Below are 21883 nucleotides of genomic sequence, written 5' to 3' on the forward strand. Positions count from 1 at the left end.
GACAGTCTCAGATCCACTCACACATCCACAGACACACACTCAGATCCACTGTGAGACCCACTCAGGCACTCACACACCCACTCACAGACCCACTGAGACACTCATACACCCACTTAGAGACCCATTCTGACACTCATACACCCAGTCACCGACCCCCAGAGATACTCACTGACACTCACAGACCCACAGTGCATTATATACACCAATCCCAACCACATAAAATCAGCTGATCCAATAAGAGACACAGAGATTCTAAGATGGCATCATAAAAAAAACGAAACAAAACTTACATTTCAGGAACTTCCATAACCGAAAACCACTGTGATCCAGCCACCTGAGAACATGCTGTGATAAAAAAGCAAGGTACCAGCATAGACCTGCCACATTTCCACTATTGATTTGTGCAAAAGTTTGTTCTTTCTCTTGTTATTACATATGCTTGCTCCAGTTCAACAAAACATATTTGGAATGATTTCTGAGCCACAGTATTCAAACTGTGGTATTGGGCCCTACAGTTCTGAACTACCAACTACTGGTGGGAGCATTTAAAGCCTGTTATCTACCCAATGGATAATCACCAAGGCCTACACTCCCTAAAATTTAAATGTCTATTATGCTTGAAGGCAACCGATGTATTGCAAATCCACAGGTTTTGCTTTAATGTAATTAAGAAAACTTCTAATAAAGTTTTGCAAAAAATTACTTTTGTCTACATTTATTATATTGGTTTACAGAAGTGCATTCTGTCTTCAGTATGCCCTTGTTCTATTTCCATTTAATCACTCTCCATTCATGCTGCAAACGTTAAACAAAAAAAAGGCCTTGCTCCCCTTGCAAATCAATTCTATTATTTTCAGAAGTTACCCCCATTTCTTATGCAAACTATTTATAACACCTACATAACAATCTTACTTCTTTAACTTTATGTGTCTTATAAATACTGGCTTGGTCAGTCATATTCAAGAACAATGTGTACAAAATTATGATCGGGGACCATTTAGAAATTAATTATCAGAAAGCATATGTATTCATCTGTTTACCCAACTAATATTCTGGAGATAATTTATAATCAAGAAATAATGTCAGGTTAGTGCATACTTATGCAAATAGCTGTTGAGCTTGTATTCGCCTGAAAACAGTATGCCTCTTTTTTACAGGAAAGAACAACATGGTCAATTTATTCATAACAGTTATGCCTATGTACATACCTATCAAGAGGTTATGGAATGTGTCACGGGGAGCTGATTTATTTTCAGCTCTCTATTTGAAAATGTGAAATGCAGTGATGGAATATTACTTTACATATTATCTCCCAGATGTTATTCCCAATTTTGTGATTAATTTATTTTTCTATATTTATACTGATATTTAAATAATTCTAAACAACCTGTGCTTCAATTTCCTGTCACAGAAATCTAGTTCATAAAATTGTATAGATTAACAACAGCTTAGTTACTGCAATTGTTACCAGACAATTACCTCAATACATTAAATGGCAGTAGCAATATATAATTTATTTATAATATATAAATGTATTAATAATTATATAATATTTTAAGAAATGTGTAAATAAACCAAATACATGTTCCAGATGGAGCTAATTAATCACAATGTTGGTCCAGCAAGATACTGTGCAATTTGGAGATACAAGATTTTATTCCATTCTGATCTGATTGTAATTCAAGAGACAACGTCTCTTCATTTCAAAGTCATCTAAACAGACTACTTTTCCCGATTAGCAGTGATGAGGCCCATAGCTTAAGAAGTAACACCTCACAAAGGCTGCATATCATAACATACAGCCCTGAAGACACTAAGGGGGTCATTCTGACCCTGGCGGCCGGTGACCGCCAGGGTCACCGACCACGGGAGCACCGCCAACAGGCTGGCAGTGCTCCCTCGAGCATTCTGACCGCGGCGGTTCAGCCGCGGTCAGAAACGGAAAGTCGGCGGTCTCCCGCCGACTTTCCGCTGCTCGGGAGAATCCTCCATGCCATGGGGATTCTGACACCCCCTACCGCCATCCTGTTCCTGGCGGGTCTCCCGCCAGGAACAGGATGGCGGTAGGGGGTGCCGCGGGGCCCCTGGGGGCCCCTGCAGTGCCCATGCCAATGGCATGGGCACTGCAGGGGCCCCCGTAAGAGGGCCCCGCAAAGTATTTCAGTGTCTGCAAAGCAGACACTGAAATACGCGACGGGTGCCACTGCACCCGTCGCACCCCTGCAACTCCGCCGGCTCCATTCGGAGCCGGCATCCTCGTTGCAGGGGCATTTCCGCTGGGCCGGCGGGCGCTCTTTTGGAGAGCGCCCGCCGGCCCAGCGGAAATGTAAGAATGGCCGCCGCGGTCTTTTGACCGCGGTGCGGTCATTTGTCGGCGGGACTGTGGCTAAGGGCATGATTTAGATCTCAGCAAACAGGTTACTCCGTCACAATGGTGATAGATAACCCGTTTGTTAAAATATAAATCCCATGATATTCTACAGGATTTATATTTTGGTGGATGGGATATTCGTCACCGTTTTGACAGAGTACCCAGTCTTCTGAGATCTAAATCAGGCCCTAAGTTAGTCTCCTAGCAATTGCCAATTCTTTAAACTTAATATGTGCTTGTATCAACATACTATGCAGCACAGAGTGACATTAGGAGCTCTCTCGTGCTACCCTTCCAATATTCCCCAATTCTGGTTTACCCAAACATCTGCAGCGAGTTTAAGTTTAGTTTAGGCCCCCCCCATCATCACCTTATTTTTAGTCTCTCTGCTGAGGTTGGTAACAAGAATGGCAATCAAGGGTAAACTTATATTATATTTTTTATAGGATGTTTCCCAGGAGATTAACTAGGACTAAGATACTAGTTAACATGTGGCACGAAAAAGATGGTAAAGGGCAAGATTACATTTATATAGGATATGAGGCATAGGAGATTAACTGGAACGAGTTATCAGATGGTATACAGTAAAGGGTTTCTATCATGACAGACTCGAGTCAATGTAGTACTTGAAATAATACCACTCCAGCTGCAAGTAGTTAGGAAGTAAACAATCAAATAAAATACTGATGGTCTTGGTAATAATCCCAGTGAATGAGGCAAGTAAATTTAGGATTATTTTTTGTTATTAACGTACCTTAAGGAGTTTGAATATAACAATGTAGCCTGCTTTCCCCTGATACCAAGGTCTTGGATGGAGATAATCAGCATACTTCGATACATAAACACCTATAAAAGGAACAATTAGTTTTGTTTTTTTTAAATATGTTTTGAACTGTCACATATAAAGTTTTCTAGATTTTTGAACCAAGTCAGTAGCTTGGAATGTTTTTCATTACCACGAAGGAAAAAGGAGTCAAAACCTATGTCTCTGGGGACAGAATCATTAGGTTTGTCACAAATGGCAGGAACTAGCAAATCATTGGGACAAACAGGACAGGCACTGATAAACCAAAATACATCTGGGAGAGAGACCACATACCTCACTTAAGGAAGTAGAGGGATGAAGTAAATATTACCTCTAAGTCAGGTTACATTACAGGAGGTTTACATAGGAAATAGGAAAGAAGTGACAATTACAGGTTTGGCAAAAAGTCAGCCTTGAAGAATCCACAAGGCAGAATGCAATCAACAAGATTTGGAACACACGTAGGGCAAGCAACACATCTCACATAAAATATACACTTTGCAGATTTGTGGAATTCCACTACAGCAGGGTACAACCTTAAATTTTTTTAATTATTTTTGGGTCTATTCTTGTTTAACCAAAATCAAATCTATCAACTAATCTGCCACCAAAAGAAACATAGCATGGTATTATCAAGATCTTGTGAAAGCTAACATTCCAGCCCCAAGCCTAAAGCAAAGTAATAAGACCAACATTAATCAAACCCCATGTTAAAAGGCAATTAAAAAGGCTTAGAATTGAAACTCAGAGACAAACTAAACATTCCGCCACCACAGCATTATATGATCTTAGAGAATAGTATTCAATGACCGAGCATTAAGGCAGTAGACTAGCAGTGGAGAACTTTCTCTGGTCTAGCTGAATGGTAAAAGTGTCATCTCAATTAGAAAAAATATTAATATAAGACCTAGAAGTTTATAGAGAATTGAGGCTGACAGTGTGTGTTAATGGAAGCTTTTATTTTTACAAGTTTACAGTTGAGATTGAGATCATTCCTGTGACATATTAATGCCTGCGTAGTTTTTCCTCTTCACTATCATTTCCTTGTAAACATAAGGCCTGATTACAACTTTGGCGGAGGGGGTTATTCTGTCCCAAAAGTGACGGATATCCCACCCACCGTATTACGAGTTCCACAGGATATAATGGACTCGTAATACAGCGGGTGGGATATCCGTCACATTTGGGACGGATTATCCCCCTCCGCCAAACTTGTAATCAGGCCCATTAGGCCCATAGTACTCAGTTTTGCATTTCACAAGGCCTCTGATAAACAATGCTAACCCTGAAGAGACTCAAATATGAATCTAAGGTGATACATTTTCTCAGTGCTGTGATAAGTCTCTGCCCCTGTCCTTTTTCCCGATCGACTGGCGGATAGGACAAGCTTATGTAATTGACTGTGTGATCTAATTTGGGCACAAATTACTTAAACTATAGTACGATTATCGCTTTGTACCATTTCCTTGTCTTGATACTTACAATATAGGGGCACTGCACTGCTTCCAATTAAAAAAATAAAAATAGTTTAGAGTCCCTTCGTTTCCAGTGGGAGAGTACAAGACGTTTATCGGTCTACTTCTTATCCTGTTTTTTTCTGTCTCCTCTGAAGCAGGTACCATGGAAGACTTTGTGGAACTAATAAATGCTCAGGGCATCCCAGCTGTATCAGTAAGAAGAACAGCTTACTGCTATCCACACTTTCAAGTGGGTCATGCAAGATACACAAACATTTTGTGGGGTTTTGCAAAAACCATCATACATCACTACAATTACTAGGGAAAATAAAAATATAACATTTAAAAACAAATAATCACATAATCAAGTGTTTGAAAACCACTATGCCAATCCAGAAACTAATCGGGAAGAATACTTACTCTGAGTCAAAAGGAATCTAGGAACGCTACCCTCATGGGTACTTGTGTAGAAGCACCAAGACTTTGACTGAACCCACTCTCAACCACCTAAACTGTATACACATGGTAAAAGCAGATTACACAGAGGCTCCGTGCTGGGTGTCTCATGGTAATAGGGAAATAGCTCTTAGTCATTGTATTTAAAAAGGTCAGCTCATCTCAACAATTTAAACAAATACAAAGTGTCTATCTAAATATGAATTGTAACCTTATGTGGCAGTGCTAAAGTTCTGATTGAAACCGCTCTCCAACTTATAAAGGCCAACATTATAGGCAAAATAACTTTGCATCATAGTATTTAAAATTGGGTTGTTGAATTCATCTATGCAAATAAATACAATAAGTGTCTACCAGAATGTGAATTATGCAATGTGCTGTATTCAGGCATTTGACATAAATGTGGGCAACATACTGCATAAAACAAAAAAACAAGAATGGACAGAGCACAGCATATTGTATATCTAAAAATAATCCCCAGTTGAACCAAGTCTGCAACAAGCATAACTAAGAAAATGCGAAACATCCATCCATCCATCCATCCATCCATCCCACTGAACTCATAACGCAGATGTATTACATTGAGAAGAAGCTTACGAACTAAAAGGTCACTAGAGAGGCATGAAAGTCTACTCACATGCATGAGCAATATCAGAAAGGCTGCTGTTACAACTTATAATTCTATGCCTCTGTTATGTTTTACACTGACCACAATGTCATTTGAGCAATGACAATGATCATTAGACTGTACAATTAAGGCTTTCATTAAAAAGGTTGGTCTTCCATATCCATCTGCTTTGCATAATGGTGAGTAGAATATCCACATAGTGTTTCTGCATTAAAACCTTCACAACCTAACAAAACCTCAAATACCCACCATTTCATTTAGTGTGCTTGCTGTTGTTCTGTTCTATAGTTATTCACCCATCAGGCACTGGGTGCATTGCACTGTATTCAACACTGGAATTGTAGAATACTTTTCCCACCACCAGAGGAGGAGGGCTTTGGAGCGAGGGAGGAGAGGAGTTTGGGGTGGGGCAGGAATGGGGTGACATAGGGGGAGGCACCCCTCCCACACCTGCATCGGGGGAGGGTGTTAATCATCCAGTCCTCTGCACCCATTTGCTGTGATCCACCTTCCTGATGTGCATTTCTGTCCCCTGCTTGGGGTGGGGTGGTGGGTATTGGGCGCACTTTTTAAAAAAATATATTTTTATTAACAATTTGCTGTTTTACATTATGCAAGTCCATTAATGGTAACATCTTGTTCTTTTCATACACATCGTTTAAAAGATACATATTTATACTAAGCGTTACATATGTTTTGTATCTCGACTTATTGTTCATTTTGACCATCTCTTGGTCTTCATTTATCCTTAAATCTAATGTTCTGACGTTCCTGTTTCAAGGGGTCCTACGCCCTATAATTCTGTGTTACACTTTTATTTTATATGTCCGCATAACAGCTTTAAGTCAATATTAAACTATATTTAAACATGATGGCTTCTTGTGGATGGCTCCTGTGTTAACTGGGGGAAGTCCTCCACAGGGGACTGCATTATGTGGGGGGGAACTGAGTATCCTCCTTCACTCTCCTACTGCATTGTTGTGACAGTACGTGACCATCCCTGTCCTGTCCCGCATATCCTAGTGCGGCTTGCTGGTGCACTCGTCAGTCTGTGTTTTTGGTGTCGGGAGCCCTCCCCAAGGGGCGACTCTATTGGGCGCATCCGTTGTCTCATCCTTATACTCACTCATGGTCCTATTTCTACTGGTTCCGCATTTGGAGCTATTGATCCCTTCACTAGGTCGTCCCAACTCGTCACTAAGTCCTCCCATTCTGAGGCGATGGGAGTTTGTTGGATGCCTTTGGCTTCCTCAGCTTTCAGGACCTGTAATTCAGCCCTAGTCCATTTTGTGACGTCGCTTTTCCATTCAGTAAGCGAGGGGTGGCTAGGGGCTTTCCAACCCCTCGTGATCAGCCTTCTATAAAGGGCTAGGGCGAGGTCTAAGAAGCGACTCCTGACTTTCCCTCGTGGGGTACAGTTTTTGAGGCCCAGCAGACATATACCGGGGGTTAACGGCAGATCCGTGCTAAATAGTCTTGATATGAACGCTGTCACCGCCCTCCAGTCAACCTGTAACACTGAGCATTTCCACATCATGTGGTCGAAGGCAGCCTCCCCATCGCCACATCTGGGGCATGTCCTAGGTGTCCCCCCATATATACGGAACAGTCGGTGAGGGGTAAGGTACGTCCTATGTAGGTAGTTGTTACGTGAGATCGCCCGGGGATAAGCCACTCCGTCTCGGACAGGTCGCGCCCGACCGTTTTCTCCCACCTCTCCCTCAGGGAGTGCAGGGGATCTAGTGCAGCTTCAATCTGGGCCCGATATATTTTAGCAATCAAATGGGGTTCTTCACCTGATGTCAACAGGAGATGTAACACTCTGTGGACAGTGGGCTCTGCATTAATCGTATCCCAGTGGTCTTTCAGAGCATGCACCAACTTCCTAAAGAGCAGGAATTGACCCTGGGGAACCCCCCCTCCTACTAGGTCGGTGAAATTCCTCAGCACCCCTTCCCTGAAAAGCTCTACCACCGTCCCTATTCCTGCTCCCGTCCATGGTCCCAGCCCCAGGCCCCTCGGTCCCATCCCCTTCGGGTCCACGACTAGGACTGACAACGGCAGCGCCGGGGAGTAAGGTGGGCCCACTCCAACCCTTCTCGTACATCTCTTCCGACATGTCATCGCAACATTAGTCATTAGGTTGTCTCCAAGGGGGGCAATCTTCCTCTCTGCCATTCGTGCTACTATTCGAGCTGTGTCCAACGTACCGTGGGAAGTAAACAAGTCCAGCTGTCCCCTGCCCACCATCCAGCCGGACACCCATTGTAACTGGGACGCCAGATAATATGCCTCGAAGTCAGGGGCCCCCAGTCCACCTACATTCGTCGGCCTGCATATGGTCGTCAGTGCCGTACGTCTGCGACTATCGTCCCATATTAGCTCCCGAAGCAAAGCGTTCAATTCACGAAACCACGCCGGAGGGATCCATAACGGTAAATTAGCAAAGTAATAGAGGAGGCAGGGAAGCATAATCATTTTAGACAACGCTACTCTGGCCATTATTGTTAACTTCAGTGATCGGCAGAACCCGACCGAGGACCGTAGGGAGCGGAGCGTCCCACCTAGGCTGCCTTTCCCAGTTCATGGAATATTTGAATGCCCAAATATTTAAAGGTCCGTGGGGCCCAGTTCACGTCTCTCGGGCATGTTTCAGGGCGTATACAGTCCGGCAGCATGGGAAATACAAATGTTTTGCCTCGGTTAAGGCGAAGCCCAGACAACCCCCCGAAATCCTCCAGGGTCCTCAGAGCCCAAGGGAGACCACTGATTCCATCTCTCAGATAAACAAGTATATCATCAGCGTATAGGGAGATAATATGCTCAGTTGGTCCCCATTTAATTCCTTTACCCGCTCCCTCCTGTCGCAGCTGGGCCGCCAGAGGCTCAATTGCCAAGGCAAATAGCAGTGGGGACAGGGGGCATTCCTGTCTAGTTCCCCGATATACTGGGTATGTGCTAGATATCGTTCTGCCCGTCTTCACCCTTGCTAGCGGGGATGAGTACAATAGGTCCACCCATTTCACCCAGTCCTCCCCTAGTCCCATTTTTAACATCACAGCCCTGAGGTAGTCCCACCTAATCGAGTCGAAGGCCTTCTTGAAATCCACCGCGAGCAAAACCCCTGCAGGGGGCCTCTCCTCTTCTGGCATATGTAAGATAGTGAAAATTCGCCTTGCGTTCAACGACGTGCTGCGGCCAGGGACAAAACCGTTTGGTCCGCGTGCACGAGTGTGGTCATGAGGGGGAGCAACCTGCCGGCCATGACCTTACTAAGGATCTTAAAGTCACTGTTCAGCATTGATAAGGGACGAAAGTCAGTCACTGGTGCTTCTCTGTTTTTTGTCTTGGGGAGCAGCACCATCAAGGCCTCTCGAAGCGTGCACGGCCGCTCCCCCATTTTGCAGAGCCTCCGTGTACATTTCCGCTAGCTGGGGAACCAATAATGTCTTGTATTTTTTATAAAAGTCCATTGGGAGGCCGTCTGTGCCAGGAGTCTTCCCGGGAGCCAATTGCGATATGGCCTCACTTATCTCCTCCGCTGTCACCGGTCCCCCTAGGCTATCCCTCTCTTCCGGGTTCAATATTGGGAGTGGGATTTGCTGCAGGAGGTCTTCAAAGGCCACCGCCCCAGGTCGTTAGGTTTCCTATACAGGTGCATATAATATTCCTTAAATGCGTCGTTAATTGGGCCTGGGCTATGTCTACGAAGTCCCTCTTTGTCTTGTGCACTCGTAATGGGCTCTCCACCCCCATTCGGGCGCACAAGCCACGCTAGTAGCTTCCCTGATCTACCTTCCTCTGATTGTAGTGATGCCAAATATTTTTGCATGCTATGACACCTAAGCTGCTCCTCAATCCGGGAATGTTCTCTGCGGGCTCGGTTATATTCCTCGTTCTCCTGGTCTTCAGGATCCTGTCTCAACTCCCCTTCATGTATTTCCTTCTCTAAAGCAGACAGTTCCCTTTTCAAGTGTGCGCTTCACTCCCACCGACTGACCCAGGCAGAAGCCCCTCGTCACCACCTTAAGTGTCTCCCATTCTGTAGCCCTGGATGGGGTGGATCCACCATTGATCTCAATATATTCTGCCAGGTGGGACCGAAGGGCGTCTCTATTCGCCTGATCTTCCAGCACCGCAAGGGACAGTCTCCATGATGGTATGGGGGGCCTATCCTCCGAAACTCTTAGTGTCAGCAGCAAGGGATTATGATCTGACGGTGTGCGGCCGAGATACTCAGAATGGGTCATGTTACGCGCAAGGCCCGGCGTGCATGTCACTCTATCGATTCTAGTGTGCAGCCGGTGGAGGCCCGATTAATACGAGTAGTCTCTGTCTTTTGGGTGTTGCTCCCACCAGACATCCACAAGCCCCCAGGTGCCCAGCCATTCACTTAGCTTTTTGGCTATTCTAGTTGACACTGCCCCCTGCAGCGGTGGGGTTGACCTGTCCATGTTTGTGTCTAGTATTGCATTGAAGTCCCCCCTATTAGCAGTTCTCCTGTACATTGGTGGGTAAGGTGGCTTGATAACCTAGTCAGAAAGGGGATCTGGTCCTGATTGGGGGCATAAATGCAACTCATAACAATCAGGGTACCATGTAGCCTCCCCTCCAATATCACAAATCTACCGTCCCGGTCTATGCTGGAAGAGTCTATTATTAAAGGGACCCCGGCCCTGACCCATATCATTATGCCTCTTGCATAAGCTGAGTACTCCGTGGCAAACACTTGTCCCCTCCATCTGTGTCTCAGTTTCTCCACCTCCCCAGCTACTAAATGGGTCTCCTGTAGCATTGCCACTTGGAATTGCCACTTGCATTGCCACTTCTCTTTAAGTAGGAGAGGATTCTATGTCTTTTAGCCGGTGTGCCCATCCCCCCTAACATTCCATGTTAAGAGATTGTAGTCTGCCATTTTAATATAATAGTCTGATAATAGTGCCCTTGGTTCCCATAGACCTTTGACTTACCCCTTCCCATGTTCAGACCTTCGCTACAGCCAGGTAACGCCACCCACTTTGCCAATTTAACTTGTAACTGTAAACCCCAACTCTCCCTTCCCAGGGCGCCTACCAACCTGTAGGTAGCCCAGAAAACTATGCAACAGTGCAACTTGTTCAAACATATAACTGCAGTTCTCGCCAGCCTGAATGGACAGGCGAGGTTCTGGACTGGGGGGTGGCCAAGTCCGGAGGGGCCTCTCGTTCACCCGTTGCACCGTGTCTCCGGGTCCTCCCATGTTAGGATTATCCGAGTTTGTCAGCAGTTTGCGGTGTCACCCTGGGAGCACGCGGCAAGCAGCCCGATTCCCCAGCCGAGGACACCACTGTATCATCCGACTCCTCTCCCGAACCCTCCGGGGGGGGGACACTCCTCCACTCACTCGGGCTACCGCCTCCAAGGCCACCCTCTTGGCTTTTTCTTTTTGTGTTTGCGTTGGCGCCAGCCGCGGGCGATTCCTGGGCCTCCGCGCCCTCAAGCCCGGCGAGTTCGACTCCCAGCCGCGCCCTCACCCACAGGTCGCCCCACCTGGGATCCACGTTTCTTGAGCCATTCCCATGCTTCTTCCGGGGACTGGAGGAATGTGGTCTTCCCTTCCAGTATCACTCTCAGTCTGGCTGGGTACAACAACGAGTATAGAATCCCTTCTTCTCTTGGGGCCCGTTTGACTGCTAGGAATGAAGTTCGCTTGTTCTGGACATCCAATGCATAGTCCGTTCACCTCTCCGTTTGCTACTTTAAACAGACCCATCTTTCTAGCCTTCTGTATAAGAATGTCTCTGTCTCTGTAGTGTAGTAACTTGGCAATCACTACACGGGGTGGTCTGCCAGGGGCAAGAGCCCTCGACGGCATCCGGTGCGCACGTTCCAGCGTGTAGAAGGGGGACAGGCATCCGGGAGCAACCGTTGTGCTTAACCATTTCTCCAAAAACTAAACCATGTTGGCTCCTTCAGCCCCCTCGGGAGGCCCACCATGCGCACATTGTTCCTCCTGTTTCTCCCCTCCGCATCCTCGGCTCTTTGTTCAAGCCGTGCCACTCTAGTAGCAAGGGAGGTCACCTCGGCCACTAGATCTTTCTGTTTCGGCCCAATGTCTGCCAATGTGGATTCCGTTTCTTTGACTCTGTCTACCAATTTATGGTGGTATGCTCTCAGTAGACCCACCTCAACCGCTACTTGGTTGATGTTGCGTTGTAGTGTTGTCTTTGTGTCTTCTATCGCCCCTAATATTTTGTCCAGGGTTTCCTGTACGTTGAACTGAGAGTGGCCCTGTACTTCCATTTCTTTGTGCCCCAATGGTGTCACGGGGTCCATGATTTTACTCTTATGTCGGGCTTTGGGGGGCATCGATTGGAGAGGGCGGGGGGATCACACCCCAAGGGCGCAAGCCCGGGTCTTATCGCAAGCTCTCCTCCTTCTGTAGTTCCGCACCTCAGTCACCACAGGCCAGGCCACGATCCCCAGGCGGGCGCGAGGCAGGCCCACCAAGACCGCACCAGCTATCTCCGGCTTGCCGCTACGGAGTCAGAGGGTTCCGTGCTGTCAGCCAGCGGGTAACCGCTACTCTCTTCTGTTCTGACCTTTTCGATCGTTCCTCTGCGTGATTCGCACCCCAGGTCACGGTTCAACTAGCTCCGCCGCAGCGTCACAGGGCCACTCTCCCAGTGGCTCAGGGGGGCTCCCCCGGAGGCCCGCCCCAGTCCAGCGACTCGCCGCAGGTCCCAGGCCGGTCACACACTCTTGCAGGGTCACATTCACCTCCTCAGAGCACTCACTGCGGTGTTAGCAGCTTATTTAGGCGCACTCCAAATCACCCAGATTTCAGTCCCACCAGGTGTACTATCTGCAGTGCTACTCACTTCAGGAGTCACCGACGCTCACAGGCTCAAGGGGCGACCAGTGGACTGCTTGTGTCAGGCAGTCTGCCAATTGTGTTCTCCGTCGGTTGCCTTGCTTCCTCCTTGGCTTGGGCCGTCCAGGAGGCCGATTCTATCTTGGTGCAAAGTTCATCTACTCGGTCCAGCCTCCAGCTTCTCCTGCTCAGTGGGGACGCAGGCTCGTTCCAGCCCCAGGCGGGGGCGAGTTTGGCCTTTTATCCCAGCTTATTCCAATCTGGCAATGGCCCCTGGGGCCCCTGGCCATCGGGGCCCACCGTCGTCCGCGCCAGCCCAAGGGCCGGCGTCTCCTCCCGATGGCACGGCAGCCCCCCCCCCCCCCCGGCTCCAGGTCCGCGCCGCCAGCACTGTGTTAAATGTCCCCAACGGGGCCCCAGCCGTGCGCTCGCCTATCGGCTCAAGTACCATTCAGGGCCGTGCCCTCCTTCAAAGTTAGCAGTGTGTTCTGTTTCCACAGGGCTCGGGAGCGGCCCTGCGCCACTCACCACACTTCGCGGGGTCCAGTCTCAGGGCCCCGGGGCCTCACCGGCAGGGAGACCCGCCCGGTGCCCCACCCGGGCTCCGGTCGCCAGTCCAGGCCCAGCAACAGCACTGTGGGGCTTAGTCCCTCTGGGGCCCTCCGGTCACCGCCGGGCTTCTCCGCTCTCCGGGGGACCGGGCGCGGCCCAGCGCCACTCGTTTCTCCTCCCGGTGGCAACTCCCAGGCTCCGGCGTCGCTCCCTCAGGGAGAACCACTCGGGCCTCCCTGCAGATTTTGGCCGTCTGCCCACGCCCGGGAGCGGCTCACTGCCTCACGCGGGGCCCCGGCTTCAAGCGCAGGGACGGGCCGCCAGCCTCTCCTGCGGTGGACAGCCGGGTCCGCGTTGTCACGCACTTCGGGGCTAGAGCGGAGGCCCGGCCGCTTCCAGGACCGCCCCCCAGTTCCCCACCTTCACTCGGGCACCGGATTGCCCGGAGATGGCACGCCTTTCCTTCGGATTTGTATCGGAAGCGAGGGGATTAAGCGTGCGCCATCTCCGGATCGTTGGCCACGCCCCTATTGGGGGCGCTTAGGAGGGGTTCCACCCTTTCTAGGCCCAGATGGCCCTGCTACTGGGTGCAGTATATTGCACCAACATAGAGGGATGTGCAGGGTTCACAGAGTTGCCTCCCCTCCACCTCCAACAGGCATCCACTTACAGTGCAAGATGAGGTCAGACTGCATTACCGTCCTTCTTATTGTAGCCCACCAGGTACTCACTCTTTGTATGAGCTTCAAGCTTACATTGGCAAAGAAACCCCTCCAACATGCAGGACATCGTCTTTCCACTCGGTAGCCTGATCAGCCTCACAGAGATCTACATGGAGCCCTCAGTATCATCCACCACCAATTCTCTATGTACCTGCGCTACTCTTTTTTGGGTCCCCTAAAGGAGCAGCTCAGGGGCCTAGGGCATCCCTGGCACGACCCCTTCACACAATGGTACAGACCATCAGGGAGAGTCAGTCCAAGTCCTGAAAGAGGCAGGGTCCTGGGCCCTGGGTCCTCCCCCTCAGGGCATCAGGACCTCTGCCGACAGGCAACTAGCTTTTCCTTGACGTCTCTTGGGCATTTAAAGCAAATGGCTGAGCACGGAATTCTACTTATGCAGCTGGCTGGAGCACAGCTTCAGCTCCCTGTGTCTTACTCCTTGTCCAGGCTAGCCACAACCCCCTTCCCCCATCCATTTACTACAGCACATTTTGGTAAAGTGGTTAGCCTAGGATTAGATTTAAAGTCTCTGACTGTCATAGCCAAAACCTATCCAATGAAACAAATCTATCAGTCACAGTTGTTGTGGTGGTGTCTGTCCACCTCAGTGAATGAGTGGCCTTGATTCTGTAGAGGTGGTGTGCTTGGCATTCAGAAGCGATTCGCCTTCTGCTTCGCCAGTTACAGCACAATCGTTATAGTGCACGTGCAGCCATAAAAACCCTAAAGAGTTCCTGTTAGTGGCAGGCTTGTCTGCATGTTGTCCAGAATGTCAGGTTGAGAGTTCAGAGGAAGGGGCATGGTGGTAGGTCAGATCAGACACCCACGATAGATCAAGGGCAGATTGTCAAGTATTCTATTTCTCTTCTTGTGCCTGCCATACATTGACAGTGCTATTTTTTTGTGATGATTAGGACTGCAGATATTCCCAACAAAGATGATCTTTTTCCCAGTTTGTGCTCCAAGAGTTGAACAAAAGACTAACTAAAACTAAAGACCACGGAATGAGTATTTACACTGTCTATCAGTGGTTCCATTTATCAATGTCCCTGTGGAAGTTGTTCTGGTCAAAAGATTCACAATGCTAGTGAAGAGGTTACAGTTGCTACAGATTTCTACTAATGTGACAAGCCTATCCTCAGTGAAAGTTTCATCCAACGTGTGTCCAGATGCTGGTTTGGAGAAGTTAAGGTCGGTGACAGTCTCTTAAGTCTTCTACTGCCAATTTGCCCTTAATTCTTGCCATCAAATGACAATGCTGTCCCACACCATCAAACACAGCTGCCAGGGAATTTTAAGGCAGTCTAATGCAGCCTCTGTGGTGTGGAAGCAGGGTCTACAAGGAGCTCTCGACAACCACTCTTGCCCTTTGGTTTTGTGTGGTGCCTCAAACCTCCCACTGGTGCAGGTTTACTCACCTGCAGTGCAACAACGCATTTTCTCATACTCTAGCCTGTTTTTATGGAGGATCGTGATACTGCCTTAGACCTTAGTTGTGACACTACTACGCTTTTCTTGGCACTCTTTTTGTTCTTCCTGCCCTATTCCTTTCAGAAGCAGCCTTTTAGGCTGTGTAATAGGTGGTACAGAAGGCCTGTTTTATTCGCACAACTTTTTCCTCTTTTCTGCCATTTTGGATTTCTGGACTAGGAAAAGCTACATTTCCAGTTCCAGGAGTTACTTCAGCACAAATATTAATCATCTTTTTCTTCACATATCATATATATATTGAACCAACATGGTGGAGACTTACTTTCTATCTAACAATATTTTGTCTTCTAGATCAATCAATAATCTGGTTATAAAAGGGGACGATCCCGGCATTTGTGCAAAGTACATCTCCTAGAGGCCTCTACAGTTACATTGCTTGCCCTGTTTTTTTATTTTTATGAATATCAACCATTCAACCTCCAGGTTTTCTGTCTTGCACCAGCCTGTTAACTGCCTTGCTCCAACCTGTTACCTATTTAGCTTGCTTCAGCAAATTATATTATGAAGCCTAGTAACTTGCCCAGGGCTTTTCCCCATCCCCGTTTCCAGGTTTTTCCTCTGGAGGGCCAGATTATAATGTAGTGAAATTTTAGTCTCTCACTGTGCAAGCTTTCTGGTCGAACTCCAGGATTTTACGGTGGTAGAAAAAACAGTAGGTGTTATCTTCCCCAAAAGAAGTCCTGGACCATTAACCAAAGACCACCCCTTAACTAAATGCTTCATTTTAGTGGCTGCCGTAGGGTGAGCAGCATACAAGAAGAGATTCACATCCCATCTTTAAAAATTGTGATCTTATATGCACTTTTGAAGACAACTGCAACGCCGCCTTTTGTCTTCTTTGGGTTTGTTTCTTTCAGCACATTAAATTCGGAGTAACAGTCTCTCCTTTGGCAAATGGTCTCCACTGAATATTTGTTAACAAGGTTAATTATATCACCCAAGGGTCAATGTTTTTTCTTTGCGATCATCTAATTTAGAACCCTGATGCTATATTTTATTTCTTTGTCATATGACGCACCCATATCATTTAACTACATGTGTGAGTTGAGTACTTAAGTGCACAGCACACCAAAGGAATCTTGAGTACAAGTTTGGTACACTACAAACATAAATGTATAATCTTGCTGTGAACTGGAGGATGCAGTTAAATACAAGATGACAGATTTGCATGTCACATTTCTGAAATTCTTACATAACCTCCCATTATATTTGCCCACCCTTCCAAGGTCTGAATATGTGATTAAATGACAAGTCACCAACTGTATAGAAATGCATCGAACGCAAGGGCACAGAGAGGAATCCTCCAGAGAAACTGACTGAAAACCTCAAACAAAGATTGTATATATGAATTTCTGCCAGTCTTGTTTCACTCTACAGTTAAATGCTAAAGATTTTTATTGCTACACCCAAATACTCTGGATGTAGGAACTCTTGCCTGTGTAATTAATTGGAGATCAATGGTGTGTAATTACTTGTACAGCCTATTATTGATGTATATAGACCAGTACGTTGCAGATACCAAAACAAATGTACATTAAACAACATGCTTTAACATTGAAAAAGAGAGCAAAGTTTTTCAGGCGCTTCCTCACCTGCCTTGGGGTCACCCAGTGTCGTAATACTACTGTTGCCAACACGAAGCCCATTCTTGCACACTACCATTGCCTTTAAAATTAAATTAAAAAAACACATTAAATCCACCATTGGTTTACATGCAGCTACAGAATATTTTAATACTAAAAGGCAATATTATTATTCAACAGACACAAGATGATACTGAAGGCTGGGACAAAGACTATAGGTTAACGTTGTCCTGGATGCACAGAAAAAATAGGTTTGAGAGACAAGTGACAAAGAGCTACAGATTTCTATACTTTTTTAACATGCTTAAGACAGAATAACAATGTTACTTGAGTCTCACAACTTCATATATGGGGCAAATCTCACAACCTTTATGACGGGGCACAATACCCTTAAAATACATTGCAGTAAATACCAGGTGTAGAGGTACTTACAAAGATCCTTCCTTTTAAGCACTAATTATAAACAAGACAGCCACTAACAGTTGTGCATATGTATGTGCAATTGACAGAAGAAAGCACACATTTATAGACGGATTTGTGGGATCTAGGCAGAGCAATGAAGTAATTTTATCAAGGATACACCATTCTTGCCATAAGGCAAAGTAAAAGATGCCATGCACAGATGCAGTTTCAAGTCACTAGGCAAACTTTTATAAAAAACATACTTACTTTTCTATCTTCGGTTAGACTAGCATGGTTGGAATAAGATAATGACAAAGCATCAAACACTTTTTCCCCCTGCAATATCCCATGAGGACTGCAGACAAAGTCGGAACACAATTACACCACAAAAAAAAAAAATCTAGCTCTTGATCTAGAAAGAGCTTTTGTGTGATTTGGTGTAAATCTTTTCAATAGTTTTTGAGAAATTAATGTTCAAAATGTATAGATATCTCCCAAAGCTGTAACTTTGTGGCACTTCCAGAGTATTGCAGCTCAGAGTGTTTAGTACATCACATTTTACATCACTCATGACATGTTCTATGACATCGCTGAAAACATCAATGCAACATTTTAAATGACATCATTCATGATAAAACTACATTGTGAGGGCGTGAGTTAATTAGCATAACTGGTGAATTTCAGTGCTTTTACGAGTTCAAAATGTAACTTTTTAACTGGCATTTTCACCTAAATATAATGCCACTATAACCTTTGTTTTTTTCACTTAAGTGAATCCCACAGCCACTGCAGGCAGCCAACCCTATGCTGCACATGAGCTTCGGCCTTGCATATTGAGGCAACTGTACAGGGCCTGGCCTGTGACCAGACCACTGCCGAACTGACCCAAAGTCAGACAAAACCCCATACAGGTTGTCAACCCCAGACCAAGCACAGCCTTTGACGACACAGCGTAGGGATGGCCTTCGGGCCAGAGAAGTCAGTCATGGGTCCAAAACCCTTGCAAGCCTTTTAGGCCCCAGGGACCTCACTCCCCTGGGGCAGCAACTTATCTGAATGGAGAAGGCCCCCCCTAGCCTATTTTGGCCCCAGGGAACCCATCCCCAAGCTCCTGCATCAATTATAGGAGGGTGCCCGGTTACCCATCTGGGGCACCCAACAAGCTGGGGCTTGTGTGGGGGAGACAAGGGAAGGGCCCTAGGGCTTCCGTGGTCCAAGCCTGCTCCTTATATGGTGGCATTGCTCCCACCGCACCGCTGTTTTTGCATGCTCTCTCCGGTAGCAGCAATTTATGTTTTTTTTTTCCCTGCCCACACTCCTACAGGCAGGGAAATATAACACGAGTCTGCTTTCAGCAGGCTGGAGCATTTTTAAATCTCACACTGACTGGGAGCGGATTTGAATGTTTGCTTCAGTTTGGCGAGATATTTAAAAAATGCTCCCCCCCAGATGCCAGAGAGCAAACGTGTTTACCTGTCCACTGAAATGCGGGCAGAGAAACTACTATGCCATGGGGGGTGGGCACCTCAGGACACAAGTTACTGAGCCGGTCCAAGGGGATGGGGACCCGGTCCTTTTTAAGGCTCAGGAGGGGGGGGGGCCATGCAGCCCTCCTCCCATTTTGTTTATATTTTGTCCCAAGAATGAGGCCGACGGGCCCTCTTTAGGCTCCTACATGTCTTTTTTTTTGTACAATATTTTTAGGACTCATGGCTGAGTCCAGAATCCCAAGAAGGCTGCCACCACGTCCTTGTTGTTCCTCAGTGGAGTGAAATATACAAAAAATGTTAACATTAATTGCTCAAAGATTAATGAACGGATTTACACCTAATCGCAAAAAATAATGCTTTATGGACCATGATCTAGCTGTCTGCCAAATCTGATGTAAATCCATTCAGCAGTTTGGGCTCTAGCTATGTCTAAGTTCCTATGAAAAAATAAATGGGGAAAAAGCGTTTTGGGCCCCTCTTTTTTCCTTGGCTCCCGGTTGACAGGTCAGCACAAAATGTTCCATGCACAAACTAGTCAAAAAGTAGAACTTTTTAGGAACGTTTTCTAGACATTCACCAAACAATGTCAAAGTTATGACTACCCATCGGTGACCCGCCAGTAGGATATACCTATATACACACATATACATACTGTTGCCAGTAGGCATAGTTAGGACATATTGCTGTTTGGAATGTTTGGGGGTAATTCGTCAAGCTGGGGCCAAGGAACGAAAGGGGGCAAGGGGCCAAAAGGCCTTTTTCCAATGCAACATCCCCATAGAGGTTTTAGACACATCTACAGCCCTAACAGCTGAACAGAACTACACCAAATTTGGCAGAACGCAAGATATTGGTCCCAAAAGAGTGCTGTTTGTAATTTAGTGCAAATCTGTTTAGTGGTTTTGGAATTATTAAAGAAAAAGGATTGTACAGACGCAGAGGGGCTGTGGATTCGGCAGATATCAAGCTGAGATCTGATTGGTTGCTGCCACTTCAAAAGGAAAAGGCCAGGCGCAGTGTGGGGTTGGCCTCAGGGTCTAGCTGCACATGGCCCTAAGGTAACAATAACTCGAGCCCTCGCCATGCACTGCTTATTACTCCACATATTACATCAGTCATCACATCTTTATGACATAAATCATAATATCACTGCAACATTTGCAATGAAATTAGAAAACTGCATGGTGGGGGCGCGAATTACCTAGTTACCTTATAGTTTCTTGCAATAATTATAACTGCTGAATTTCTATGGTTTTATGTGCGCGAAATCTGAACCTTCCTAGAACATCCCTGTAAGCTTTGGTTTTTTTGTGTATCTCTAAGGTTTTCTGAATTCTATTTTCTAAATATAACATACCTGTAGCCTTTGGATTTTTAGTGAATTTCTAAGGGTTTTTTTTATTCTATTTCCTAACATCACTGTAATCTTTAATATTTTCAGTGATATATGTGAAAGAGGCATGGCAAGAACCACAATAAAACACAATAACTGCATCTATGGTACATCAATATTCATATCTAAACATTTAGGACCATCTTTCTGTATCAGGGATGCCTTTGAGAAATTCCATTTATTTCAAGAACGTCCTTGTAAAAACAAAAAGGAACCAACATTGATTGTGGGCCTTTGGACAGTCAATTAGGAGCAAGGCGACTCACCCCTTACCAACAGATTTATTAACAAGAATTGCCAAAGCCAACATGTCTCGCCGATGCAAGGGCTATTGCCTTCAGCAATGTGGTTTAGCCATGCTGTACACTGGTATGCTGCTGCTCAGCATGGCTAAAAGTTAGTGGTGTGGAATTCAGCAGGGTGGGGTAGATTGAGCTATGGTGGAATGGGGTAAATTGGGGTGGAGTGGGGTAGTGTAGGGTGCCGGCTCTCTTTATGGTGCACTAAAAAGAAGTACACCGCACAGAGAGTCCAGCCGATCCCCAATTAGTTTGAAGAGGCAATGATTTACGAGGTCGGGCTCAGGGAGCACAGGTAAGTACTGGGCACTGATTAGAACCATACCAACAGGTCACACCGGGCAGCACAGAGACAGCAGGGTGGAGGAGTGCAGTAAGGTGATGGGTGCCTAATGGTTCTCTATGAGAGTTGGACCTCGTGACAAACAGGCTGCGTGCTCTGGCTAGGAAGCCAGTCAGGGACAACAAGCAGGTAGGTATTAGCCTTTGGGTGCTCAGGGACGTAGGTGATCCTCTGGTGCTTTTCACCAGGGCCCAGGGGTGATGGATGCAGGGGTGTCCTTAGATGTTGGGTTTTCTCCTCTGGGAGCACGCGCGGTCAGGGGGGCCTGTGTATTGAGGCTTCAGGTGTCATCAGGGAGTCTGTCAGGGGTGGACTCGAGCTCTTAGGAGCCAGGGGATGTTGTTGGCACCAGTGACTCACCTCAGATGGGGTCAGGGGCGATGGGTGCAGAGGTTGCAGGAGGTGTGGGGGTTTCTCTCCCCACTAGGCTGCGGGAGAGAGGGGGCCTGCGTGCAGAGGCTGCAGGCATCTCGGGTGCATACACAATGGGTGAGATTACATTGGACTCAGTCTCTGGGCAGCTGGGGAACCGCGTTGGTACCGTTGGTTGGTTTCACCTCAGGTCGTGGACGTCAGGTCCTGTGGTCCCTTCAGGTGTCGGGTTTTTTGGGGTTCCAGCAGCTGCAGAGTCTTTTCCTTGAAGTTGCAGAGCAGGTCTGCTGCGCGCAAGAGACTTGAGTCTTTATGGAAGGCAGAACGAGTTGGCTTCTTGGGCAGAGTCTTTTGAGGTCAACAGGCAGTCTAGAGTGGTCAGTTGCTTCATCTTTTCCTCTTCCGCAGGTGCAACTCTTCTTTGTCCTCATCTTCTTACGTCATCGGGATCTGAGTTCTAGGGTTCGGGGTGCCCTCTAAATACTCAATTTAGTGGTGTTGCAGGGAGTGCTAGGTGGTAACCACTGGACTGCCCACCTTTAGGGTGACTACATTCTTTCTACGACCAATTACGCTGGGAAGTGGGCATAACCCTAACCCTAGTGGCTTAATTCCTTCCAAACAAGTTGGAGGAGTTTAAAAAGTAGTGTCTACTTCAGCTCTTCC

General features: G+C 46.8%; 1 protein-coding gene across 3 annotated transcripts in view; it reads right to left on the reverse strand.

The window, feature by feature from the left end:
* TASOR2 (transcription activation suppressor family member 2) overlaps window positions 1–21883 on the reverse strand; it is a 759889-nt gene that overhangs the window by 704006 nt on the left and 34000 nt on the right. For all 3 annotated transcript variants that reach the window (XM_069229296.1, XM_069229295.1, XM_069229294.1), the window contains exons 4-5: window positions 16928–17000; window positions 3126–3217 (exon numbers count right to left, since the gene is read on the reverse strand). In XM_069229296.1, coding sequence (XP_069085397.1) covers window positions 3126–3217; window positions 16928–17000 — 165 coding nt within the window. The remainder of the gene's footprint in view (window positions 1–3125; window positions 3218–16927; window positions 17001–21883) is intronic.

The sequence above is a fragment of the Pleurodeles waltl genome, chromosome 4_1 (assembly GCF_031143425.1).
Source record: "Pleurodeles waltl isolate 20211129_DDA chromosome 4_1, aPleWal1.hap1.20221129, whole genome shotgun sequence".
Lineage (NCBI taxonomy): Eukaryota > Metazoa > Chordata > Amphibia > Caudata > Salamandridae > Pleurodeles > Pleurodeles waltl.